The sequence below is a fragment of the Moschus berezovskii genome, chromosome 15 (assembly GCF_049115385.1).
Source record: "Moschus berezovskii isolate FMDL1 chromosome 15, NW_MosBer_1.0, whole genome shotgun sequence".
Taxonomy (NCBI): Eukaryota; Metazoa; Chordata; class Mammalia; order Artiodactyla; family Moschidae; genus Moschus; species Moschus berezovskii.
The window spans coordinates 22201646-22229042 of NC_142474.1; the positions used below are offsets into that span (position 1 = coordinate 22201646).

The 27397-nt window shown below is 47.6% G+C and overlaps 1 protein-coding gene and 1 pseudogene across 3 annotated transcripts in view; one reads left to right on the top strand and one right to left on the bottom strand.

The window, feature by feature from the left end:
* The window catches only part of COMMD7 (COMM domain containing 7), a 75241-nt gene that overhangs the window by 17477 nt on the left and 30367 nt on the right, over window positions 1-27397 (top strand). The window contains exons 4-9 of one of the 3 annotated variants that reach the window (XM_088843852.1): window positions 6356-6412; window positions 6495-6532; window positions 6945-7035; window positions 7352-7401; window positions 8234-8282; window positions 8753-9270. In XM_088843852.1, the coding sequence (XP_088699978.1) occupies window positions 6356-6412; window positions 6495-6532; window positions 6945-7035; window positions 7352-7401; window positions 8234-8282; window positions 8753-8976 (509 nt within the window). In that variant the 3' untranslated portion in view covers window positions 8977-9270. The other 2 variants (XM_055435441.2, XM_088843853.1) reach the window with 2 other exon arrangements.
* LOC148775379 (coiled-coil domain-containing protein 167 pseudogene) lies at window positions 19063-19360 on the bottom strand (annotated as a pseudogene).

Below are 27397 nucleotides of genomic sequence, written 5' to 3' on the forward strand. Positions count from 1 at the left end.
AATTGGTGTTTTCATCCAGAAAAGACTTCAGTGGCCAGGCAGGGTAATAAAGTTCTGTCCCTGCACCTCCCAGCCTTGGAATCTTGGAGATTCACACACACATTAACATATCTCATTGTCTGAAAAGCCCTGCAGTAAACTGGTTAACCTGCTTAACCAGTATCTGCGAAACAGTTAACGCTGGAACTCTTCTTTTTGGGGGCAGGAGTGAGTGGACTGGGGGAGGGTTAAGTAAAACCTTTGTAAAGTGCTGATCCAGTCTGATCTTTGTCTTGGAGATAAAGAAACAGAGCCCTAGAGAGGAGAAGTGACTTGCTTTAGATCTTATAGAAGAAAAGCTGTTGCTGCACCCTCCTTGATTAGCTCAAAACTTGTGGGTGTTTTTTTTTTTTTTTAATGTTTTTCTTTTACTATTTAGTATGTAATTCTTAAAAGCACCTGAGGGCTTCCCTGGTGGCTCAGTGGTAAAGAGTCCACCTGACAGTGCAGGAGACATGGGTTCGATTCCTGGTCTGGTAAGATCCCACATGCAGTGGAGCAGCTAAGCCTGTGCCCATAACTATTGAGCCTGGGCTTTAGAGCCTGGTAACTGCCGCTACTGAGCCCGTGTGCCACAGCTACTGAAGCCATGTGCCTTAGAGCCCATGCTCTGCAACAAGAGAATCCACCACAATGAGAAGCCCAAGCACCGCAACTAGAAAGAGTATCCCTGCTCGCTGCAACTAGAGAAAAGCCCTCACAGCAACAAAGACCCAGCACGACTAAAATAAATAAAAATAAGTCCACGAAGAATTGTTCTCTTAAAAAAAAAACAAAACCTGATTTCAACCTTTATCAACTCATGTCCAGATTGCTTCACCTGTGCCCCGCCTACTTCAATTCATTGTTCTCCAAACTGGATTATTTTTAAACAAATCTCAGACTTCATATCATTTCATTCAATTCCTAGTTATGTATCTCTAAAACATAAAGGACTTTCTCTTCCTTATCAAACCACTATGCAATGATCTAAAATTAAAATACAAAGTCAGAGTTCAGACTTCCCTATTGTCTCATCCATTTTGTTTGTAAGTGTTCTCATTAAGATCCAAATAAGGCCCCCACCTTGCATTTGGTTCCTATAAGGCCCTTGTATGCTTACTTCACAGCTCTGAGACCTTGAACCAAGTCTTGTAACCACTCTGAGAATCAGTTTCTTCAGGAATAAAATGGAGTATTAGTAGTTCATACATTGTTTGAAGAGTGGAGAAAGATGGTGATCCAGTGGTTAAACAGCACTTTCAGGGCAGGGGTCCCGTTCAGTCTGTGGTCAGGGAACTAAGATCCCACAAGCCATGCAGCACAGCCAAAGAAACAAAAATAATTTTTAAAGAATTTCTTTTAAAAAAATGGAGACAGGTAATAAATGTAAAGTGCTTGCTTCAATAGTAAGTGGTAGTAGCTACATTGCTGTTAATATTGATTGTCATTATCATTATGAGTTGTCACCTAGAAAAGATTACAGATAACTTTGCAGTAGGGACATAATTTAAGCTGGTTTTTACTTTAGTATCTGGCCCTTGTGGGTGCCCAGTAACTGGTTGTTATTTGTTCATTTACTTATTTGGCTGCGTCAGGTCTTAGTTTCATCACGCAAACTGATTTCCTTGTGGTGCTCAGGCTTATTTGCTCCTCAACATGTGGAATCTTCCCAGACCAGGGATCAAACCCATGTCACCTGGGCATTGCAGGAGGATTCTTAACCACTGGACCACCAGGGAAGCCTCCACTGGTTGGTGGTTTTTGTTTTTGTTTTTGTTTTTTTAAGAAAAAACAATAACTCCCTTTCCCCACTTAAAGGAGTCTGGCTGGCTGGACCAAAAAAGGAATAATCAGCATTGAATAATAGTCACAAATGGTACTTAGTCAAATACTGGACTAAGTTCCCTGGGGGTTTCCAACCTTACCCTGCTCTATTTTCTATGTGGCACTTTTCAGTAATCCTCTACATGGAATAATACTCTATAGAGAATCCACTGCAATGCAGGAGGCCTGGGCTTGATCCCTGGGTTGGGAAGAGTCCCTGGAGAAGGGCATGGCAACCCACTCCAGTATTCTTGCCTGGAGAATCCCATGGACAGAGGAGCCCAGTGGGCTATAGTCCAGGGGATCGGGAAGAGTTGGACATGACTGAGCAACTAACACTTTCACTATATGACTTACCTACTTGTTACGTTATTGTTATAATGTATTATATGTGTTATATTTTTATATCCCAAAAGATTGTGAGCCTCAGGAGGATAGAGACTGTTGCCTGTTCAGTTTTTGATGCATTCCAGCATCCAGCTCAGTGCCGGCACATGGCGGTCTCAGGACATCTGTATACAGTGACTGTGACCTCTGCTTGCACGTGAACCTTGCAGGGGTGGATTCAGCTGGTGAGCCTTCAGGGTCAGTAATCACTGAATGAATGGGGCTCACATGCTCTCCCATCTGATTCACCAAGGCTTAGTTCTGTTCCTTGGACTCCCTTACTACTCTGAATAAGGTTATGTAGGTTTTGGCTAGAAGAATAGTGTTTGCTAACTTTCCAGCCGTTTCCTGAAACCCTCTGCTTTGTCACCTACACTATTTGATGGCAGTGGGGGTTTGCCTAAGGCAACTGTTTCAGTGAAAAGTGGAGCTCAAGGACTTATAAACCATCCCAGATGGTTATCTGTATTTAAAGGACATTCTCAGATTTACCCTAGTGACATGTTCTAGTGACTGCAGTCCTGGAGTTCAGATTTTTCTGACTGACCTGGGGTCAAGTCTGCAGCCCTGTCTTGTGCTTATAGGACAGAGGAATCACCAAAGGAAAAAGCTGAAAAAGAAGCTAAGGGCTTGAGGCCTAACATGACGCAAATATGTGTATTTCTTTTTTTTAAAAAAACATTTATTCATCTATTTGGCTGCCCTGGGTTGTAGTTGCAGCATGCAAACTCTTAGTTGAGACATTGGATCTAGTTCCCTGACCAAGGTTTGAATCCAGGGCCACTGCATTGGGAGTGTGAGTCTTAGCCACTGGACCACCCGGGAAGTCCCTCTATGTATGTTTCTAAAGTATGGCTCCTGCCTGTCTCAGATAGTGAGGTGCCATCTGATCAGAGAGCTTGCTTCGGCCCCTGCAGCTCAGTAGCCTCAGTTGTCAGTCACTGTCCAGTTGTGACCTGGTCTTACTCCCCGACATCATCTCAGAATGACCTGGAGTGAAAAGAGCCTGAATTTGGGGGTCAACTGCCCCATAAGCTACTTTCTCTATTACTTGCCTGCTGTGTGGCCCTGGGCAATACATTGAACCTTTCTTCTTGGGAGGGAGGGGCTTTTTTTTTTTTTAATTATAGAGAAGCAAAGGAAAGAAAACAAAAATGACTCACAATTTTACTGCCATCCTATTAAAAAAGAAATAACTTGCAGCTAGGATGTTTTTAAATGACACCAAGGAAAAAAAGTCCCACCCCGTCCCTTTCCTCAGAGGTGTCCTCTGTTTTGTGTATTTTTTCACCAAAAATGTACCTTACATCTCTCAGTTTAGCCATAAGATAAGCATATAATTAAAGTTATAAGTAAGAATAGATAATACACCCTTCTTTATTTATGCAAAAGGGACCACACTAAGCAGACTGTTCATACCTTTTCTTTTCTTTTAATTATATTTTGCAAAAAGGCAGGTCAGGAGCTACCTTATTCTTTTTAAAGGTTGTATAGCATTCCGTTGTCAGAGAAGGCAATGGCACCCCACTCCAGTACTCTTGCCTGGAAAATCCCATGGACGGAGGAGCCTGGTGGGCTGCAGTCCATGGGATCGCTAAGAGTCGGACACAACTGAGCGACTTAACTTTCACTTTTCACTTTCATGCATTGGAGAAGGAAATGACAACCCACTCCAGTGTTCTTGCCTGGAGAATCCCAGGGACGGGGGAGCCTGGTGAGCTACCGTCTATGGGGTCGCACAGAGTCGGACACGACTGAAGTGACTTAGCAGCAGCAGCAGCAGCATTCCATTGTACAGATTCTTTCATTCAGCATGTGTTTAATGAGTTGAGGGCCAATCAATGAACAGTGCCTGGCATTTTTTTTTTAGTAACTTGGGACACAGCAGTGGGCAAAACGGACCAAGTCCTTGTTCTCAACAAACTGATTTTTGTGAGAAAATTGACGATAAATATGTAGCGTGAAGTTGGGTAGTTATAAATGCCATGCAGCAAAGGACACTTGAAGATTGGTCAGGGACCCTTTCAGAGGAGGTGCAATTCAAGCAGATTCCTGAGGAAAGTGAGGAGTGAGCATGTGCAGATTTGAGGAAGCGTGTTTCCTGCAGGAGGAACTGCAAGGGTGAACGCATGGAGGCAGGAACCTGCCTAGTAAATAACGGGAAAAACTGAGTAAGTGAGGGAGGGAGCAGAGGGTTCTACAGAAGGACAGATCCACAGGGCATTGTGAGAACTTCGGGTTTTACAATGAGTGGAACAGGAGCTCTTCGAGGGTTTTGAGCAAGAGAGGAGACACGATCTGACTTCAGTTTTAACAGAATCACCTTGGCACCCAGGCTACTTGTGTGGACACACCAAAATCAGTGTACTGTTCCTGAGTTTTCGTCTCTCCTGCCCACACTGCTAAAGAGCTTCCCTCGCAGATCTCAGTGTATGGGGGGCAGAGCTGTGGGTGAGCTCTTAGCAGTGCAGTTGTCAACTCTGGATTTGCCAAATCCTCTCCCCACAAAGCTTAACCTTTCTCATCTTTAATTTCCTGGTAAATTAAAAGTTACAGTGGTATTCTCTACCTCGGAGTATTTGGGGATCATCAAACAGAATGTTGGATTTGAACTGGATATAAACTAAGGAGCGGCACGCCAGGAGTTGATTGGAGTGACTGGATGTAACAGCCTTCTTGGAGAGCTTTTATGGCCAAGGTTTCCCGGGGTCTCGTCTTTTTTTTATTTCCCTGTGGCTTCCTTGCTCAGTCTGATTTTGGAGATAAAAGGTTTCCTCCCTTTGTTGACACCGTTGATTTTGCAGGGGACAACAGCCTTTCAGATTGTTTTTCTGGAGTGCGATGGGGGTGGGGGCTCGGGTTTAGGATGTTACTTCAGGGCCCTCCCTGGATCGTGGTGGACAACTTCTTATTCTTTGATTAGTCATCTTCTGAAGGACTAAGAAGTGGAAAATTTTAAAGCTGTTGCCAGATTGTGACTGGAGGCTGTAGCCTGCAGGTTAAATGTTGAGAAGCCTAGATTGCTGGGAGCACTTTATTTTCAGAAATGGGAGCCTACGAGTGGAACAAAGGAGGTGGGTGCAGGGCAAGAGTAGCAGAGAGGGCTTTCCCAGGGCTCCTGAGGGGAGGGGCTTGACTGCCCCTCCGCCAGTGACTTGGCAACTGTAGAGGCTGAAGTGCCTAGTCCATCTGGGTTTGCTTCCTGAGGGCTGACCTTCGGGGGCAGGCTGTCCCATATGGAGACAAGAATGCTCTGTAATCTGCCCTAACCGGTGCTGTGACCATTGGGCCTGCGTGGCTCCTGAGTACTTGGAACAGCTGGTGCAGCTGAGGAACAGAACACTACATTTCCTTTCATTTTAGTTTGTTAACACTTAAAGAGGGGAATTCCCTGGCGATCCAGAGGTTAGGACTTGGCACTTTCACTAACGAGGGCCAGGTTCCATCCCTGGTCAGGGAACTAAAATCCCACAAGCCACGTGGCAAGGCCAAAAAAGAAAAAGTTAAAAGAGGCTCGTGTGTCCAGTGGTTACCGATGACACAGTGCCAACTTCAGGCTGTTACCCCGGTGCCCACCTGACCTGGAACGCCCTCACTTGGCTCCAGGAGTCTGTGGCCTTATTTCCTCAGATGAATCACCCCCTCCCCAAGTCCAGACAGTCTTTTCTTTTGTCTGTAACTTCATCTATACTTTCTGGAGGGGCCAATGCTTGTGTGGCACCTAAAGTGAAGTGAAAGTTGCTCAGTTGTGTCTGACACTTTGCGACCCCATGGACTGTAGCCCGCCAGGCTCCTCTGTCCATGGAGTTCTCCAGGCAGGAATACTGGAGTGGGTTGCCATGTCCTTCTCCAGGGATCTTCCTGACCCAGGGATTGAACCCAGATCTCCCACATTGCAGGCAGATTCTTTGCTGTTTGAGCTACTCAGGAATCTGCCAAAACACGCCCCCCTAAAATGTGCTGCCTTGTTCCCCCTCATCTCCTTCCTGCCTGGCTGGACCGAGATCCCGCCAGAGTGAGCTGAGTCTGTGTGTTCCCTGTCACCTAAGTTGTGCCCATTAAATACTTCCTGCCAGCGGATTGATTGATTTGCCCTTTCTGAGTGATTTTTCTCATCTCCCAGGTGCCTTGAAGAAGGGTCTCACAGCCGAGCAGGTCCGGGCCGACTTCATGACTCTGGGTAGGTGACCACCCCAGGTTGCTCAGGTGACAAGCCCTTCGGCCCTTCCCTGTGGTCATGTCTCCCTTCTCTTCTCTTCCAGGTCTCAGTGAGGAGAAAGCTATCTACTTTTCTGAAAAGGTATTAGAATCCCTCTTAATCAAAGTGAATTAAGATTGTTTGCTTTTATTTCCTGAAAACATACAAATGGAAAACACTGACCAAGGAAAAACCATCAATCATCATATGTCATTTCCCAGCTTAAAGTTTTTCACTTGGTTTCATGCAGATGACATACGTGCATGAAAACACTATTCAGTGCATCTAATATTTTCCCTCTGATTTGACTAAATATGAATATCATACAGTTTTTGTTCCAACCTGGATTAAATTTTGGAATAAAAGAAGATTGCTGCTGCCCCTCTCAACCTGGATCTGTGCAAACAGGCTGAGCCCACTGTCTTGTGTAAAGACTAAACACGCTGCATTGGGGGCGGAATAAAGAGGGGTTTTTTTCCATTGTGATGACTTTGGCTTTCTGCTTTTGTTCCAGTGGAAGCAGAATGCCCCCACCCTCGCTCGATGGGCCATAGGTCAGACTCTGATGATTAACCAGCTTGTAGATATGGAATGGAAATTTGGAGGTAACCAGTTAGAGCCAGTCCTGGGTCACTTGGATGATGCAGGGTTGGGTGGCAGAGGCTCTCAGATGACTTCACTGGGGAAGCGGGATCCTTGGTCCCCTAAGATCGTTGGGTTCAGCAGCTGCTTCCCTGTGTCACTGTCCACATTCAGCAGCTCTTTCTATCCACGGCTGTCCGTGAGTTCACTTTCTGAAAAGCACATCCTGCTGTCTTCATCCTGGCCCCCACATGGCTCCTGCTTTACAACTTGCAAGATTGGGCTCTTCAGAGTTGGTCCTCAACCAGCCACTTACTATTTTTCTCTTTTGTGTCACAGTGACGTCTGGAAGCAGCGAACTGGAAAAAGTAGGAAGTATTTTTTTACAAGTAAGTCTTTTTCTGATCTCTGAAAATTGGGAGATTTTTGACCTGGTTATAAAGTATCAAATCTACATTCTACAGTGAAAAATGAAAGTGAAGTCGCTCAGTCGTGTCCGACTCTTTGTGACCCCATGGACTTTAGCCCACCAGACTCTTCTGTCCATGGGATTCTCCAGGCAAGAATACTGGAGTGGGTTGCCATTTCCTTCTCCAGGGGATCTTCCCAACCCAGGGATCAAACCCAGGTCTCCCACATTGCAGGCAGACGCTTTAACCTCTAAGCCACCAGGGAAGCCCTCACATTCTACAATATTCTAATGCAATTACTCACTCAGTCGTGTCCAACTCTTTGCGACCCCATGGACTGTAGCCCGCCAGGCTCCTTTATCCTTGGGATTTCCCAGGCAAGAATACTAGAGTGGGTTGCCATTCCCTTCTCCAGGGAATCTTCCCCACCTGGGGTTTGAACCTGGGTCTCCTGCATTGCAGGCAGATTCTTTACCATCTAAGCCACCAAATCTACCTTGGGTTTCTTTAATATCCAATTAAACCGATATTCCACTGAAGTGCCTTGTATATTTCAGAGCAATGTGGTCAGCCAAAAATGTGGTTACTAACATGCTTACTTTCAGATGAATAGGATCTGGATATTGTTCTTGAAAGTTTTGATTGTTCCTGTAAAGTTTTGGTGTTGGACAATCTAGACTGCTCTCGAGTAACTGTCAAGACACTGGACGGATTAATGTTTCCGTGAAAGTTCAGGTTTCAGGTATTTCTTTGCCCAGTTGTCATCATTTTAATTTAAATATTTATTTCTTCTTTTCTTTTTTTGGCTCAGTTAAAGTTGGTGGTTAAGAAAGGAAATCAAACTGAAAATGTATACATAGGTGAGTCCAAATTCCTATTTGAGTCCTTCCACTTTTTCCATGTTTTCTTCAGTCATTAGGCTCCTGTGTGTTAGTCACTCAGTCATGCCCGACTCTTTGCAACCCCATGGACTGCAGCCCACCAGGCTCCTGTGTCTATGAGATTGTCCAGGCAATGATACTGGAGTGGGTTGCCATTTGATACTGCTTAGGCTCCTGAAGCCCACCACTAATCATTTTTCCGTAAAAAAAGTCATAATCAGACTGTGGAATCTCCATTCTGCCACCTTTGCTCTCCTAAATGATAAGCCATTAGCGAGTTGGAGACCCCACAGTCAATGAACTTTTTGCTAAAGGGAAAAGGTGGGGTAGGCATGTAAGTGAAATTTGCTCAGTTGTGTCTGACTCTTTGCGATCCCATGGACTATATATACAGTCCATGGAATTCTCCAGTCCAGAACACTGGAGTGGGTAGCCTTTCCCTTCTCCAGGGGATCTTCCCAACCCAGGGATTGAACCCAGGTCTCCCACATTGCAGGTGTATTCTTTACCAGGTGAGCCACAAGGGAAGCCCAAGAATACTGGAGTGGGTAGCCTATCCCTCTCCAGCAGATCTTCCAACCCAGGAATCAAACCGGGGTCTCCTGCATTGCAGGCGGATTCTTTTCAAACTGAGCTATCAGGGAAGCTTGGGGTAGGAATGGTGAACATCTAAGAACAAGAAGCTCTGGGGCTATGGGAATCACATCAGCTGTCCTGAATGGCACTCTTTCATCCCTTTGTGTTGGGGAGTCAATGCCATTTAAAATCCCCCCTTCACTTTTTTTTTTTTAATGGAGCTGAGAACTTTCTGTGTTCAAGGCTTCAGTTCTTTATTATGATCAATTACCCATCCAGAACTGCTTAGAGGTATTAAGTCAAAAAATAAAAAGGAAGTCGCTGGGTGGAAATTCGTTTTCTTGGATGATCCTGTGGAGTTGGAAACATTACCTGAAGCCGCGTTTTCTCTCCCCAGAATTAACCTTGCCTCAGTTCTACAGCTTCCTGCACGAGATGGAGCGAGTCAGAACCAGCATGGAGTGTTTCAGCTGAGTTCTGCCCCGGCCTTGCGTCTCCACCTCGCCCCCTCCCTGCCCCCTCCTCCTCCTTCCTGATGACCCACTCTGAGAGGCTGCTGGGCTCCCAGGCCTGTGACCTCTCTTCTGGGCCTGCCTGCTTCTTGGGAGCCCAGGTGCAGTTTCTGAAAAACAAAGGGTTAAGTACTTAAGGAACCTGACAGGATGACCCTGAAGAGTCTTCGTGAGGCACCCTCCACCACCTATCTCCCAGGTCACTGTTTAGATATTCAGAAAAGTGATTGCATCTCAGATGCAGGGGAGGAAGTAAGTCAAGTCACCTCCCCTTCAAAGCTCCAGAGTACACAAATGGTCTGTTGCTCAAGATACCAACACTGATGACCTTCCCCACAAGACAACGAGGGCTTGTTGATGACTAAGGAAGAGGTAGATTTCATGAATGACCCAAAGGGAGCCCCCAGCAGAGTTCCTACAGGAGTTTATGGTGGTGGGGCCTTGCTGATCGGTCTTTAGTGGACACCTGTGTAAGAGTATGGGCTGGGTCTGCTCTGAAAAAAAAAACAGGCTTCACTTCAGGTTTTGCCCCGTTGTGTGTAATGAGGCGGGCCTTTTGAGGTTATTTCAACTTGTTTTGGTTCAAGCTGACCTTCTGTGATGGTTAGATGAAGAATAAAAAAGATTCTGAAGAACAGGTCTGCATCCGGTTGTCTCTGTGGATTAAAGGGTCATTTGCCTTGCAGAGAACTTTTGAAGAACTCTCATCTTCAAAAATTATCTTCCTGGTTTTAGTGAGGGTCCTGGGTCTTCAGTGAAATTCACTGTAGTCCCAAGTGGGCATTTGTAAGAGCAGTTCAGGGGAAACTCGGGTCAAAACTATGACAAGTGGAGTAGATGAATACTTTGCGTTCAGATAACTTTAGTACCAACCCGGCATATGATGTCTCCTCCTCCTACCTCTCCCCTCCGCCTCAGAAATTTTCTGAAGTTCTGAATGGATAATACATGCCCATGATTCAAAAAATACTGTGTAAAGTAATTCCTTCTCCTGCCCACTCCCCACTTACCCAGTTCCCCTCCCTGTAGGGAAGCCCTGTCTTTAGTTTATTCTGTGATCATGCATTTGCAAATATATAGGCACAGAATTTGACTTTTCTTCCCACACAAATGGTAGCATCCTATACACACAGAATCCTGCATCTTGCTCTTTCCCGCTTCATTTGGAAATCACATCAGAACAAAGACAGCAGCCTCATTCTTTGTAACAAATGGATGATTTATTTAACCACTTTCCTGCTGATGGGTATTTAGGTGCTTTCCATTCTTCTCTTATGAACGGTGCTACAACTGAATTTTTAAAAAATATTTATTTTTGTTTTACTTATTTGGCTGCGCCAGGTCTTAATTGTGGCACTCAGGCTCTTCTGTGGCATGTGGGATCTATTAATAGTTCCCTGAAACCAGGGATCAGATCTGGGTCTCCTGCATTGGTATTGTGGATTCTCAGCCACTGGACCACCAAGGAAATCCCCTGGATGTTTTTTTCTAATATATATAATACCATTTTGCATGAGTGGAAGTGTATTTATAAGGTAACCATGAAAGTGAAAGTTTCTCAGTCTCCTCCGACTCTTTGCAACCCCATGGAATTCACGTCAGAATACTGGAGTGAGTAACCGTTCCCTTCTCCAGGGGATCTTCCCAACCCAGTAATCGAACCCAGGTCTCCCACATTGCGGGTGGCTTCTTTACCAACTGAGCCACCAGCATATGGATGTAGAACTGCTGGGTCAAAGAATGTGTTCATTTATCAAAGAATGTAGAAAGAGTAAAGCAAAAGCCCCTCCCTCTGCCTGATTTCCCATTTCTCGGTTACCCCACTGCCCTCCTCCAACAGGTAACCCTGCTGTTAGTTTCTTAGCTATCCTTCCAGAGTCCCCCCACACACATGTAAGCAATAGGAATTTTAATATTTTTGTTGTTTGCACACTGTACACATTATTCTTAATATATCTTGGAGATCTTTCCATGTCAGTTCATAAATAGACTGTATCGTTTTCTGTGATTACAGCATATTCTGATATATGGATGGATTATAACCAGCATTTGCAATTTTGATAAATAGTGCAGGTATTAGTGTTCTCCAGAGAGCAGAACCAGCTGTGTGTGTGAGAGAGAGAAGGAGAGGATTGATTTGTTTTAAGAATTGACTCACAGGATTATGGAGGTTTGGTAAATCCAAAATCTGTAGGGTAGGCTGGCTGGCTTGAGACCCAGCGAAGAATTGCAGATCCAGTGCAGAGGCAGTCTGCTGACAGAAATCCTTCTTGCTGGGAGGAGGCATGGGAGTCAGTCTTTGGTCTACTAAGACCTTCAACTGATTGGATGAGGCCCACCCACATTATGCAGGGGAATCTACTTTACTCTTTAAGTCCACAAATTTAAATGCTAATCTCATCCCCAAAACACCTTTATAGAAACATCCAGAATAATATTTGACCAAATATCTGGACACAGTGGCTCAGCCAAGTTAACACACAAATCAAACCATCACAGTGCCAAACTCACCTCTTCAGTGTGTGTGTGAGTCGCACAGTCATGTCCAACTCTTTGCGACTCCATGGACTGTATGTATCCTGCCAGGCTCTTCTGTCCATGGAATTCTCCAGGCAAGAATGCTGGAGTGGCCTGCCATTCCCTTCTCCAGGGGATCTTCCTGACCGAGGGATTGAACCCAGGTCTCCCACATTGTAGGCAGATTCTTAACAGCTGAACTACCAGGGAAGCCCTGTTCCGGTTTGCGGAAGATCATTACCCACAGGTCCCAAAGAAGAGCAAGTCAGTGCCTTTGAACAGAACTTACAAATGTGTCCATGAGGTTTCATGTGCCTGACACCATAGGAATCTAATGTAAAAAGAATTCACAGAATGTCAGAACAGGAAGTTACCTAAAGTGCAATCTAATTAAATCCATTCGTATTACAGAAGGGGAAACAAACTAGAGAGAGAAATTGGTTGCTGGACAGTGGTCTGGGCTGCCCTGTGAACCAGGGGGTCTGCCTGGTTCAGAAACCAGCAGAATCCTGAGAGATCCAAGGGGAGCAGCCCAGCAAACTACCCAGGGCTGGTTTGTATCAGATGCTCTGTGAGACCTGAACCTGGCTCCACTGGGTGGATTCTGACCAAGGAGTTTCTGGCCCTGCCCAGTTCAGGCTCTCCTGCCCACCTGCACCACCGCAGTGGCTTCCTATCGACTCCACCCCAGTTCTCAGCTTTCCAGCTTCTATAGCCTGGCCTGTCCCTACGTGAGCATTCTCCTGGGCAAGACTCACATCAACCAACAGATCCAAAGGCTCATGGCTCTGCCGGGGCCCTGGATAAAGTGCGAAAGAAAGCCTGACAGTCTGGCCTGCTTGTGTCTCCCATAGCTGCATTTCCACTGCCTCCTGGCAAAGTCCTATACCAGAGGGTCTGGCCCACCGTGAGGCCATCGGCCTCTCCTGCCTTTGGGATCCAGTGCTTCCCCACACTTCTAGATGTAGCATCCTTGGCATGTCTGAGGGGCCCCCCCAATGGCTCCAGGCCTCAGCTCCCTATGGCTCAGCTGCAGGGGCCGGAGGTGCAGGTCCTAGACTCACATCTCTCGGGTTCCTTTCCTGGCCCCTCTACTCACTGCCTGTGTGACCTCAGGCAAGCTCCTAACCTCTCAGAACCTTAGTTTCCTCTTTTTAAAATGGGCATATGAGACTTCCTTGGTTGTCCAGTGGCTAAGACTCTGAGTTACTAATGCAGGGGGCCCAGGTTCAATCCCTGATTGGGGAACTAGATCCCATATGCAGCAACGAAGACACAGTGCAGCCAAATTAAAAAATAATAATAAAATGGGTACAGTTCTGGGACTTCCTGGGAGGTCCAGTGGTTAAGACTCTGTGCTTGCACTGCAAGGGGCATAGCTGCAAGGGGCATAGGTTCGATCTGTGGTCGGGGAACTAAGGCCTCACAAGCCACCCAGCGTGGCCAAAAGTTTGTGAAAAAATGGATATGGTTCTTACCTCTCAACGTTATTGGACAGGCCACTTAGCACAATGTCTGCTTGACTAACTGTCAGCTCTTCATTACCAAATTAGTATCATTGTTTCCAGAATTCTCGTCCCCACTAGTGTGTGAACTTCTTGATAAGAGGTTTGCTTTTCAGCTCAATAGTGCCAACACCTGGTATCAGTCAACTCTACTCCCTCCTACCCCTATCTGGTAACGGGGTAACAGGCCCTGTTGTTAGTTTTTTTTTTACTTATATTAGAGTGCCATTTTAATTTTATTTATTTATTGTTGGCTGCTCTGGGTCTTCATTGCTTTGTGCCAGCTTTCTCCAGTTGCATTGAGCAGGGCCAGTCTTCGTTGCGAGTGCAAGCTTTTCATTGCTGTGGCCTCTTGCTGCAGAGCACAGGCTCTAGGTTCTCGGGCTTCAGAAGTTGTGACACATAGTCTCAGCAGTTGTGGCTCCCAGGCCCCAGAGCTCAGGCTCAGTAGTGTGGTGTCCGGCCTTAGTTGCTCCTCGGTATATGGAATCTTCCTGGACCAGGGATCGAACCTGTGCCCCCTATCTTGGCAGGTGGATTCTCATCCACTGTGCCACCAGGGAAGTCCCTGGAATATGCTGCTAAGTCGCTTCAGTCGTGTCCGACTCTGTGCGACCCCATAGACGGCAGCCCACCAGGCTCCCCCATCCCTGGGATTCTTCAGGCAAAAATACTGGAGTGGGTTGTCATTTCCTTCTCCAATGCATGAAAGTGAAAAGTGAAAGTGAAGTCGCTTAGTCATGTCCGACTCCTAGCGACCCCATGAACTGCAGCCTACCAGTCTCCTCTGTCCATGGGGTTTTCCAGGCAAGAGTACTGGAGGGAGTTGCCATTGCCTTTTCCCCCTGGAGTATAGTTGATTAACAATGTTGTTGTTAACTTCAGGAGTCCAGCAAAATGATTCAGTTATACATATACGTGTATCTATTCTTTTTTTCAAATTACTTTCCCATTTAGATGGTTACTTAACAGTCTAACAGTTACGTAGAATAGGAACTTACATTATAAGGCACAGTTCCCTGCCTTATACAGTAGATCCTCCATTGTTTATCCATTTTAAATATAGCAGTGTGTACTTCCAAACTCCCTGTGTCCCTCCCCTCACCAGTTGTTAGTTGAATTGAGGCTGTGTAGACCCTTGAATTTTTGGGGGCTCCAAAATCACTGCAGATGCTGATTGCAGCCATGAAATTAAAAGACGCTTACTCCTTGGAAGGAAAGTTATGACCAACCTAGGTAGCATATTAAAAAGCAGAGACATTACTTTGCCAACCAAGGTCCGTCTAGTCAAAGCTATGGTTTTTCCAATAGTCATGTATGGATGTGAGAGTTGGACTGTGAAGAAAGCTGAGTGCTGAAGAATTGATGCTTTTGAACTGTGGTGCTGGAGAAGACTCTTGAGAGTCCCTTGGATTGCAAGGAGATCCAACCAGTCCATTCTAAAGGAGATCAGTCCTGGGTGGTGTTCATTGGAGGGACTGATGCTAAAGCTGAAACTCCAATCCTTTGGCCACCTCATGCGAAGAGTTGACTCACTGGAAAAGACTCTGATGCTGGGAGGAATTGGGGGCAGGAGGAGAAGGGGACGACAGAGAATGAGATGGCTGGATGGCATCACCGACTCGATGGACATGAGTTTGAGTGAACTCCGGGAGTTGGTGATGGACAGGGAGGCCTGGCATGCTGCGATTCATGGGGTCGCAAAGAGTCGGACACGACTGAGCAACTGAACTGAACTGAACTGAGACCCTTGAAATGAGGCTGTGTAGACCCTCCACGGTAGACTGTTAACAAAACTGCATGGCTTTATTTTTTATATTTTGGCTGTACTGCAGCATGTGGGATTTTGGTTCCCTGATCAGGGATCAAATCCACACTCCCTGCCATGGGAGTGTGGCATCTTAACCCCTGGACCATGCAGCAATTCCCTGCATGGCTTTAGAATAAATCGGGGGAAGCCAGTTTGATTGTTGATCATTTTTAACATGGATCGTAGATGAGTCTTTAGTGTGAAGTGGCTGGGTTGAGCACCCTTCTTCCAGGGGCCATCTTCCAATGCCTTGTTCCCTGACTCCACAAACATTCTTGGAGCGCCTCCTATGGGCCAGAGTTCCACCGGGCCCTGTGGGAGCAGGTTATAAACTGTGCAAAGAACTGACCCTTTCTTTTCAGCAACCTTATTTCTCCAAAAGAGATTATATCCTCACTTCCATTTGTGGTTCAGATTCCATCATGAACTCCAGGAACTACTTCAATCCCTTGCTTGTATTGGAATTTCATCACAAATATAAGCTATTGGGTCAGGCACCTTGATCAGGGCCGTAGACTGCAGGGCAGGGGTTTCACTTGAAGTGCTGTGAGCAGATTCTTTTTCACTGTTAGCACTTCATCTTTGCATTGATCCCCTCTTGTTCCTATTCTTATTAGAAATCTGCTATCCGTTAGAGTAGTTTTTGGCTGCAGGTTATTCTTGTTTATATTTTATTTACTTTTGGAGCATGGTGTTCATTAAGATGGCAGTGGTCAGGCCAAGAGAAGATCAACCAGAAAGACCTGTATTCTTTCCCTGGAGGGGAAAGGCTGTCGTGGTTGGGGTGGAAGGGGGCGTCGTTCCCTGTTCTTTCGGTTTTGACACCGTTGTTTCTTTTTCCTCTAGTGATGTTAAAAAACAAACAGGTGATGACAAGGAGAATCCCCAAATAGTCCAAATGGTCAGCTGTTCCCCAGTGAGACCAGCTGCCCAACACATGAGCATTTGCTAGAATGTAGAAATTAGCTTTCCAAAAGGCAACCCAGTAACACTTATTTTGCTGAGCGTGTTTGGTGTTTTTGAGATTGTGTTTTTTACATTTGCCATGTTTCACAAAGGTATTTAAGAATTTCTATGAAAAGTACTACAGATAGTGCCTGGTGGATGATACTTTATACTTGGGAAGCACTATACCTTTTCTTTTTTTTTTCCAGCACTGCGTGACTTGTAGGATCTTAGTTACCTGACCAGGGATTGAACCCAGGCCCTCAGCAGTACAGTGCGGACTCCTAACCACTGGACTGCCAGGGAATTCCCTAAACATTTTTTTTTTGTTTTTTTGAGGGGAGTCAAAGTTACTAAGGCATAGTTTACATACAGTAAAATTCACCCTTTTTAAGGGTACAGTTCAATGAATTTTGAAAAGTGTAACTGCCACTGCAATCAACATGTAAAATACTTCCACCACCCCGGAAAGTCCCCTCATGGGCCTTCTTTTAAGATTCATTTTTAATTTTACTTTTGGCTGTGCTGGGTCTTCACTGCCCTGAAGGGGCTTTGTCTGACTGTGGCGCCTGGGCTCCTTATTGCTGTGGAACACCGGCGGTAGGCCCAGCGACTCAGTAGTTGTGGCGCATGGGCTTAGTTGCCCTGAAACATGTGGGATCTTCCCCGAGCAGGGATCACATCCATGTCCCCTACACTGGCAGGTGGAAGCCCCCCGCCAGGAGTTTTTACAGTCAGTCCCCTTCCCTCACTCCTAGCCCTGGTAACTACTCAGTTTACCTATTCCAGAATGTTGTATAAATGAAGTAACTCAGTACATAGCCTTGTGTGACTAGCTTCTTCCACTTAGCGCAGTGTGTTTCAGATTCCTCTATATTATTGACATGCCAGTAGTTTTTTTCCTTTTTATCCCTGACTTAGGGCTACATCCCAGTTTTTAAAATCTGGAATGAATTATTTCTTGCTTTAGTGATTATGAATAGAGCACAGCATTCATTCCTTCAGATACATCATCTTGTTTGAACCTCAGGACACTCTGAGAGTTGCATATTGTTACACCAGTGTCTGAGAAAAAGGACACACCAAGGGTTACACCACATGAGGTCACGTGGCAACAGTTGGAATTTTAGTCTTCTGCCTCCCAACTAGAAAGGATTTTTGTTTTTTACCAAGATACAATTCACATTGCATAGAATTACAACTAGAAAGGTTTTAATTGAACCTAACGTAAATTAAAAAGTATTACAAAATCAAACCCATACTGAAATGTCTCCATGAATATTTTATTTCTCACTCTGTGTTATCTCTTGATCCAATGGGGCTCTTTCAAACCATGGGTAACCCAAAAATGAATAAAGTGTACTAGTCCAGTGTTTTTGCCTGGAGAATCCCAGGGACGGGGGAGTCTGGTGGACTGCCGTCTATGGGGTTGCACAGAGTCGGACACGACTTAAGCGACTTAGCAGCAGCAGCAGTCCAAAGTAAACCAAAATTGATATAGCAAATAATAGAAACAATCTAGTATCAGGCAATAGATTAGGTATATCCATTATGGTGTATGTATGTAACGGACAAGCATGCAGCCATTGAAATGGATATTGAAGACAGTAAAAGGACCTTGGTCATGATATACAGCTAAAAACAAATCAGGTTACAAAACAATAAGATCAAGGTGAACCTACTCTTGTGAAATTTACATAGAAATAGTAAGTTGATAAAGTGAATATAAAGGAAAATGGTGATTTCTGGGCCATGGAATAACAGGTTTTGATTTTTTTCTTTTGGTTATCTATAGTATCTAAATTTTTCAATGTAAGCATCAATTTGTGATGTTTAGTCGCCAAGTCATGTCTGATTCTGTAAGTCCACAGACTGTAGCCCACCAGGCTCCTCTGCCCATGGGATTTCCCAGGCAAGAATACTGGAGTGGGTTGCCATTTCCTTCTCCAGGGGATCTTCCTGACCCAGGGATTGAACCTGCATCTCCTAAATTGGCAGGCAGATTCTTTACCACTGAGCCACTGGGGAAGCCCAATTAGTGTGATCTATTTGTAGAGATAGTACATGAAAGGTGCACAGTGCCATATTCAAAGAGAACTCCTTTCCTACCCCCTAGATTGCTAAAAAGAACATCTGTATTTTTTTTTTTAAGTTTTTTCAACCAAAACAACTACACTTCCTCCACCCCACCTACCTGAATTATTTCTAGACACCTCGCCTCTGATGAGGTCGGGTGACGCCCTGGGGCCAATCTGGGCCGGTAACCTGGGCCTTGTCTTCACTCCTCTGGCAGGTGACCCCACTTCTCCCCCGCAGCCCCTCTGGGGCCAGCCTCTCCCTACTGCTTTTCATTTCTGCTCCCCTGGGTCAGACCCTGAACCCTGACGGGAGACTCAGAGAAGCTTTAGTCAGATCACTAGTTTCACAGAGAAAGGAAAGCCATAGACAGAGGCAGTGCGGGGTGGGGGGGGGGTGGTGGCAGTGGAGGAAGGAGGGAGAGAAAAACTTCAGTCCTTCCCGCCCCAGAGCTTCCATAACCTCCTTCAGCGCTTCCTGCTAGTGCGGTGGAATGCGTCTGAGCTTTGGCGTCAGACGTGGGTTCAAATAGCCCTCTATGTTCACAGTTGCATTCACTCAGTGAGAATATTTTGACTCTCTCGCCATGCACCCGCTCCTGGGTGAAGCAGCGTGCGACCCTGAGGAGGTTTGCTTCACCTCTCCTCTCTGGTTCATCGGTAAAATGGAGACAGTGTCAACCTCACAGGGTAATTGTGAGGGTCTTTTTATATTTTTATTTTTGGCTATGCTCGCGTAGGCTTTTCACTAGTTTCAGTGAGCAGGGAAATAATGACTCCGGGACTCTATTAAATATGGCTGCGCTGATCGGAGAAATCTCAGGCTTGCCAGGCCCAGGAGGCGTAGACGAGAGTCAGGAGGAGGAGGGTGGCCACAGACAGCAGCACGTTCTTGCAGTTCCCCAGCCCAGCCATTTCAGCTCCTGCTCTTGGTTGGAGGCTTTGTTCATCAGGCTGCTTTTCTTCTTCTCCAGGCACCTCCTGGCCTCGGAGCTCAGCTCCGCCCCACAGAGCCTGGAGTTCACAGCCTCCAGGTCTCTCTGACATTGTGACAGCTTCTTTCTAGCCCATGAATGTCTAGAGCGATGCCCAAATTGTCTCGCTTCATTTTCGTCATGTTACTTGTCAGGTTCTTGGAGCCGTTATTCCCGCTCTGGTTGCAGTGTGCAGGCTTCTCATTGCGGTGACTTCTCTTGTTGCGGGGCATAGCCTCTTGGGCATGCAGACTTCAGTGGCTGCAGCACGTGGGCTCAGTAGTTGCAACTCCCAGGCTCTAGAGCTCAGACTCAATAGTTGTGGCGTCCTGGCTTTTTTGTTCCACGGCATGTGGGATCTTCCTGGATCGGGGATCAAACCCGTGTCTCCTGCATTGGTGGTTTCTTTACCACTGAGCTACCAGGGAAGCCCAGTGGTGAGGATTGAATGAGGTGGTCTCCATGGGGCACGCAGCCTGCACCATCACCCTGTCACTAACTAAGTACTGAGCCTGGTATTCTGAGAAAAAGGGAAACCAAAACAAAACACATTCAGTGGCAATAGGTGGCCACTGAACCCTGATAGTCTCACCCCAGGACTAAATGGGTGGCTAGACTAGTGGTTCTCAAAGTGTAGTCCCAGGACCCACAGTGTGAGCATCCCCTGGGAACTTTGGAGAAATACAAGTTCTTGGGCCCTGCTCTAGACCTACGGGTCAGGAACTCTGGGGTTGTGACCCAGTGCTCTGCGTGATAACCAGCCCTTGGAGGGTAACTATGATGCACGCCTGCCTTTGAGGGCCACTGGGCTATACCACCCTCTGCATTTAGGAGACCACCAACTATGTCATTAATAAACACAGGGTATGACCAGCCCGGGGAGACCCCCCTCTAAGATCCTACCATCTAACAGAGATACCTCTGGATTGGGCTATGGAGCCTTGAAAGCACCCCAAATTTTAGGGACATTCCCTTAAAACACCTGGGCTTCCCTTCAGGAGCATCTTGTGACTCAGCCTTGAATTTAGTGAAGAGTTTTCGTCCGTTCTCTTGAGTTAGTTCAGTCAGTCAGTTCAGTCGCCCAGTCGTGTCCGCCTCTTTGCGACCCCATGAATCACAGCACGCCAGGCCTCCCTGTCCATAACCAACTCCCGGAGTTCACTCAAACTCATGTCCATCAAGTTGGTGATGCCATCCAGCCATCTCATTCTCTGTCATCCCCTTCTCCTCCCGCCCCCAACCTTTCCCAGCATCAGAGTCTTTTCCAGTGAGTCAACTCTTCGCATGAGGTGGCCAAAGTATTGGAGTTTCAGCTTTAGCTTCAGTCCCTCCAATGAACACCCAGGACTGATCTCCTTTAGAATGGACTGGTTGGATCTCCTTGCAGTCCAAGGGACTCTCAAGAGTCTTCTCCAACACCACAGTTCAAAAGCATCAATTCTTCGGCGATCAGCGTTCTTCACAGTCCAACTCTCACATCCATACATGACCACTGGAAAAACCATAGCCTTGACTAGACGGACCTTGGTTGGCAAAGTAATGTCTCTGCTTTTTAATATACTATGAAGGTTGGTCCTAACTTTCCTTCCAAGGAGTAAGCGTCTTTTAATTTCATGGCTGCAATCAGCATCCACAGCGATTTTGGAGCCCAAAAAAATAAAGTCTGACACTGTTTCCCCATCTATTTCCCAAGAAGTGATGGGACCAGATGCCATGATCTTTGTTTTCTGAATGTTGAGCTTCAAGCCAACCTTTTCACTCTCCTCTTTCACTTTCATCAAAAGGCTTTTTAGTTCCTCTTCACTTTCTGCCATAAGGGTGGTGTCATCTGCATATCTGAGGTTATTGATATTTCTCCCGGCAATCTTGATTCCAGCTTGTGCTTCTTCCAGCCCAGCGTTCCTCATAATGTACTCTGCATATAAGTTAAATAAGCAGGGTGACAATATACAGCCTTGATGTACTCCTTTTCCTATTTGGAACCAGTCTCTTGTTCCATGTCCAGTTCTAACTGTTGCTTCCTGACCTGCATACAGGTTTCTCAAGAGGCAGGTCAGGTGGTCTGGTATTCCCATGTCTTTCAGAATTTTCCACAGTTTACTGTGATCCACACAGTCAAAGGCTTTGGCATAGTCAATGAAGCAGAAATAGAAGTTTTTCTGGAACTCTCTTGCTTTCTCCATGATCCAGCGGATGTTGGCAATTTGATCTCTGGTGCCTCTGCCTTTTCTAAAACCTGCTTGTACATCTGGAAGTTCACGGTTCACATATTGCTGAAGCCTGGCTTGGAGAATTTTGAGCATGACTTTACTAGCGTGTGAGGTGAGTGCAATTGTGCGGTAGTTTGAGCATTCTTTTGAGTTAAGAGATTCCCAATTGCATCCTGCTGAGTGAAACAGAGAAGCTGTGAGACTTCGTGGGTGCTTTGGTCCAGGCGGCAGACAGAAGGGGAGACAGACTCTCCCTTCGTACCCTGGGACTTTCAGTTCAGTCAGCAGTTTTCTGAGCTGCTCACTACGTTCTTGGTAGCCCCAACTTCAAATATTCCACCCCTTTGTCCCTTTGGGGACCCTTATACTTGTTAGATCTTTCCCATGGGTTTTTGATTTGGAAGTGATGGTCCCTGTAACTGTGTATAGGGCACGGTGCTGGGGTGGTAGGGGCCGTGATGAATTAGGACACTTGCCACTCACCTTCGAGGAACTTGAAATCAAGAAATGCACAGGAAATTGTAAATCCACATGGACAAGCAGTGGAGTGGAGGAGGACACTGGGTCCCAGCGCCCTGGGAGGAGAGGTGGCCAGGAGCTCCAGACTGGTCCGGAGTCAGGGCGTGGTCACTTTGCCCTGACAGGCCCGAAGAAGGGGATCTGAGGGCCATACTTCCAAGTCACGTGGCCTGTGCGTTGTGAGAGATGAAGAAGCTGCCTCTGGCCTCTTTGGAGAGCCCCGTTTACCTACTGTTGACTAAATAAAGGCTTAGAGAGGCTTATGGAATAAGGCTGCTTTCACATCAAAGGGCTCTTACAAAACAACTTGGTGATGAGTTAAGTACAAATGAATCAGAAACAGATGGACTCAATTTCCTCGAAAATACCCCTGGGCTTCAACAAGAAGAGGGAAAGTGCTCAGCCAAAGGCATTGTGGGTTTTTGCTGATCCTAAAATATGCTCAGTGATTTGGCCTGAAACAGAGCCGAGATGTAGGGACTGTCAGACTCCAAGTCATTACAGGGTCCAGCTGGCGTCTGGCCAACACATCAGCTGATCCCCAGCAGCCCCTCCCCGCTCTCCTCAGTGCCCCAGGAGGAGACCCCATTGACTTGGTCCTGCTCTGGTTTTGCAAGCCCGGACAGAAAAGTCAGTGAGACCTTCCTTTTCCCTGACTCTAAATTGCAAGAGTTAATTTAGATGATCTCTTAAGGCTTTTCAGCATGGGTGTTCCATGAGCAATAATAACAGTAATAATTGCCAACATTTACTGAATGATTCCTTATGCCAGGCATTGCTGTGTTAAAAGCTTTCTATACATTGCCTTATTTTACTTCTTTCAGCAGCCCTGTGCTAGCACTATAATTATTGTACAGATGAGGAAACCGAGGCTCAGAGAGTTAAATAGCTGGCCCAAAGGCCCACAGCTGGTACACAGCAGAGTCTGGATTTTAACGAGTGATAAGGTATGTTGGTAATATCTAGCCTGTCAAGATCTGGATTTCCAGTCTCATGGCAACTTTCTAGTCCTTGAGTTGGTATTGAATAGTCTCCTGACTCCCTGCCAGAGGCTGTCCATTCTCTAAGAAGTCTTTAGAACTTTGGCCAAAGTAAACCAAAAACACAACCTGCCCTTGCTACCCGCCTCTCCCCCAGACCCTTAAGTGCCTGTGTGAGATGCTGGGGATACCCAGCCTTGCTTTCCGGGAGGTGGACAGCGACTTCAAGGCAGCATGACAGATGCCCACTAGAGGAAGTGTGCAGAACACGCCCTGGGAGCCCCGATGGAGCCTTCTGACCAACTGGGTGAAGCCCAGCAGGAGTGAGGAAGGCTGGCGAGGGGAGATTGGGGACGCAGCAGTGGGTAATGGCGGGAGCTCCCTTGGCAGGGCGGTGGGAAAAACTTGTGCTTGTGAAAGAACTGGAGGTCATTTAAGATGAGGAAGGCCCTGGGGTATGTGTTGGGGAACCAGAACTGCAGGAGAGAAGGCTGGGAAGATAGCCAGGGACTAGATCCTACCAGGTGAGCTTTAGAACTTGGTCTTAAAGGGAGTCACGGACAGGGGTTAAGCAGGAGAAGGGCAGGAGCATCAGTGCCCGTCCGCCCATGGCCTGGTCCCCCTCCAGGCTGTCTCCCAGCTCCAGGAGGAGTGGAGGCTTTAAGGGCAAGGGCGTGTCCAGCACAGCTCACAGCAAGCACTCAATCAGTGTTCACCTAACATCCACCGCCCACAAGAAGAGCCAGGTCCCGTGACTTGGGTCAGCGAAAGCAGTCTAGAAAGCAAGGACCTGAGCAGTGGTTCCTAACCCTGGCAGCCCTGTAGAATCACCTGGGGAATGCTTGAAAAACCCCAGCCCTTGAGTCAGGATCTCTGTACAGAGGGGCTTGGTGTCAGTGTCTTCCGGAGCTGCTCAGATCACTACAGTGCCGAGCCAGCGCTGGGATCACTGACAGCCTTCAATGTGCATCAGAACCGCCGCGGGTGCTCACCTTGCCCAAGCTCAGACAGACCTGTGAAATCAGCATGGGCCCAAGCGGGCAGGGGTCAGGGCATCTGCGGTTTTCACAGGATCCCTGGGTGATTCCAATGGATGTATAATGTTGAGATCCTTGATCCTTTGACTTGGGTATATTTGCCTCAGCTTCTAAAGTAGGTCTGAGTCCTGGTGGGTCAGAGCTGATCGGCAATTGATCAGAAGGGTGACCCAGATGTACTTGAAACCCTTCTCATGAAGCAGTGAGTGTTGACAACTCTGCCACTCCTGGGGGCACAGAGAATAGAAATAAGGGCAGTTTCAGAGAGCAGTCTCCTACAGCACCCACAGCGCCCTGCTGTCAGTACACCTACTTAGCTGGGCGGCGCCGAATGGCTCTGTTCCTGGGCTCCCAACTCCTGGCTCCACCCTCACCCTCCAGGGCTCTTGTGAGTCCCTCTGTCATGAACACCAAATAAGAATGATGAACGGGGAAGATGTGTTCTGATCGTCTAACTGCTCAACTTAGTGGTGTGGTCAGAGGATAAAGGGACTCAAGTGCCAGCCTGAGGGGTTCTGATGGTACACAATGAGAAATCGTTCATTTTTCATGCAACAAATATTTACCGGGGGCCTGTTTCATACCAAGCATTGTGCGAGGCCTTGAGGACATCATCGTGAGTAAAACCAACCTCACAGGCTTACTCTCCCCAGGGAGACAGGCAGTTGACAGGTGAAGAAGTACATGATTAACCTGTACTATGGATTAGAATGGGAGTAGTTTTCATGCGAGGCTAGGGAATAGTGTTGGAGGGGTTGTTTCTCGTGATGGTCAGGGAAGGTCTCTCTGAGGTGACACAGAACCTAATCCCGCAGGATGCTAGGGAGCCTGATGGGTAATGAATGGAAGGGAGAAGGAGCAGGCATGTGCAAAGGCCCTGAGGCACACTTGGTGTGCTTGAGAAACTAGTGGTTGCAGAGGAGAGTACGTGGGAATGTGGTGAGGGCGGAGGGAAGCGGGGCCCAGGCACACAGGGCTGTGGTAAAGAGTCCAGGTCTTCAGCAGGAGAGTCACCTGCCTTTTATCTCCCAAGTGAGAGAGTGCATCAGGGTTTGAGTGGTGTGAAGTGAGAAGAACGTGGCATATCATTGGCAGTTCGAGGATGTGGGCGCCCAGTTTGAATTCACATGTGACCTGGGGCAAGTTGCTGCCCCCCCCGGGCCCCCCAGTTTTCCTCTGTTGGAGGACCGGCCATGTGTGGTCCGTGTCTAGCTATGTCGAGTGAGGTGTCCTAGGAGCCTCCAGCTATTCATACAGAAACTGAAGATAAAGAAGTGCCCATGACCCACGACACGGAAAACGCTTTGGAAGCTGTGTCACCGGCTCTCGTTCGTAATTGAGTGAAGTAGTCGCTCTTCTTGACTCAGCAGTTGGGCTGTTGTCCCCAGGGCAGGCGACCCACGAGTAAATACTGATTTATGGAGGCTGAACTGGCCTTATTTCTTGTAATCCCAGGAGAAGAGTAGAGTGGCTGGAGGGAGGGCTGGAGGCCCTGTGGTTGTGGGGCTGGGGGCGGCGGGGACAGTGGCTGGGGTGAGGCCGGGCGCTGGGAATGTGTCATATTTTATGAATGATTTCCTGACAGGTAGAGCGGCTGACTCAGCTGGCAGCCTCCCATGGGTTGGTGTGTGGGGCCTGCTTTTCCGGAGTCGAATGCTAATCTGCCAGGGGCAGCTGGCTTGGGGGAAGGAAGGGCCCCCAGCTCGCAGGGCTGGGGCGGGCAACTGTGCATCTTTGGCGGTTGTTCTCCCCCCCGGAGCTTTTCTTAGCTTGTCCGGGGTGGGCCATGGGGGTGAGCAGGACCCCCTCCGTCTCTCCTCCTCCTCCTCATGTCTTCCTTTACCTTCTCCCCCCTCCTCCCCTCCACACTCCTCCTCAGGGGCCTGCTGTCAGCAGCTTTCAGCTCCACTGCCCGCCTAGCGCCCTTCAGCAGACATGAGCCCGCCGTGGGAGGGGGTGAAGGCTGCTCCCCAGGAGCCCCTCCCTCCAGCAGGCCCCCCCACAGTCAGGAGACTCTTGGGGGACGGGGGGAGTGGGGGCTGAGCTCTCAGAAAACCAGGGTGGCAGAAGCGAGGCGGGATCCTCTGTCCGCTCCAGCCCCTGGGAACACTCTCTTTCAGGAGACGTCCATCTCTCTCTGCATCTCCCCCTGGGTCAGAGAAGCCATCCGGAGAGAAGCCCTGTGCTTGCGGCCAGTGGGGGAGGATGTTCAGGCCTGTCGGAAAGGCCGGGCAGAGAACGTGTGTTTCTGAGTTTGGGTGTATTTGCCATCACAGAGCGAGACAGGAAGTCCACGGAGTGTCTGACGGCCTAGGGGGCCTCAGGGAGGCCAACCAGGGGGCGGGGAGCAGCAGTCCATCCCACAGGCTCCTTACTCCACTGAATTCTCACCACAGCATTAAGAAGCAGTTATTCCTCTTTTTTTTTTTTTAACCACACAGCATGTGGGATGCTAGTACCCCCAACCAGGGATCGAACCCACACTTCCTACATTGAAAGCACAGAGTCTTAACCACTGAACCAACAGGGAAGTTCCTTTTTCCTTTAAGAAGTAGTTATTTTCCCCATTTTACAGATGAGGAAATCGACTCAGAGAAGGAAATGCATTCGCCCAAAGTCACACAGCAATTAAGTGGGGGAGCCTGGCTTCAAACCAGTCTGCCCAGGTCCAAAGCCATTTCTTACATGTCACTTCCTGCCTCTTGGAGAGAAAGCCTGTGGAGAAGGTGAATTGGGAGGAAGTGCCCCTCTAATTCGGAGAAGGCAATGGCAAGCCACTCCAGTACTCTTGCCTAGAGAATCCCATGGATGGAGGAGCCTGGTAGGCTGAGTCCATGGGGTCACTCAGTCGGACACGACTGAGAGACCTCACTTTCATTTTTCACTTTCACGCATTGGAGAAGGAAATGGCAACCCACTCCAGTGTTCTTGCCTGGAGAATCCCAGGGACGGAGGAGCCTGGTGGGCTGCCGTCTATGGGGTTGTACAGAGTCGGACACGACTGAAGTGACTTAGCAGCAGCAGCAGCCCCTCTAATTGGTGAGAAGTAGGGGATGGGAGAGGAGAAGGCACTGGCACTCCACTCCAGTACTCTTGCCTAGAAAATCCCATGGACAGAGGAGCCTGGTAGGCTGCCATCTATGGGGTTGCACAGAGTTGGACGTGACTGAAGCGACTTAGCAGCAGCAGCAGCAGGGGATGGGGGAGTCAGGGACTTGCGTCTAAACTGTCAGGTGATCCTGGGTGACCTGTGCCCTTTCTCTGCTCCTCTGTTACCCTATCTGGACCAGGGAAAATTTAAACTAGATGCTTTTGAGATCCCTGCTCCTTGTCAGCATTTTCCTCCTCAAACCACCTCACCAAGGCCCAGAGTTTTGGAAGAGGCTGGATGCTGGCTGGCCTGAGAGTCCTGGCCAGCTAGGGCCATCAGGGGC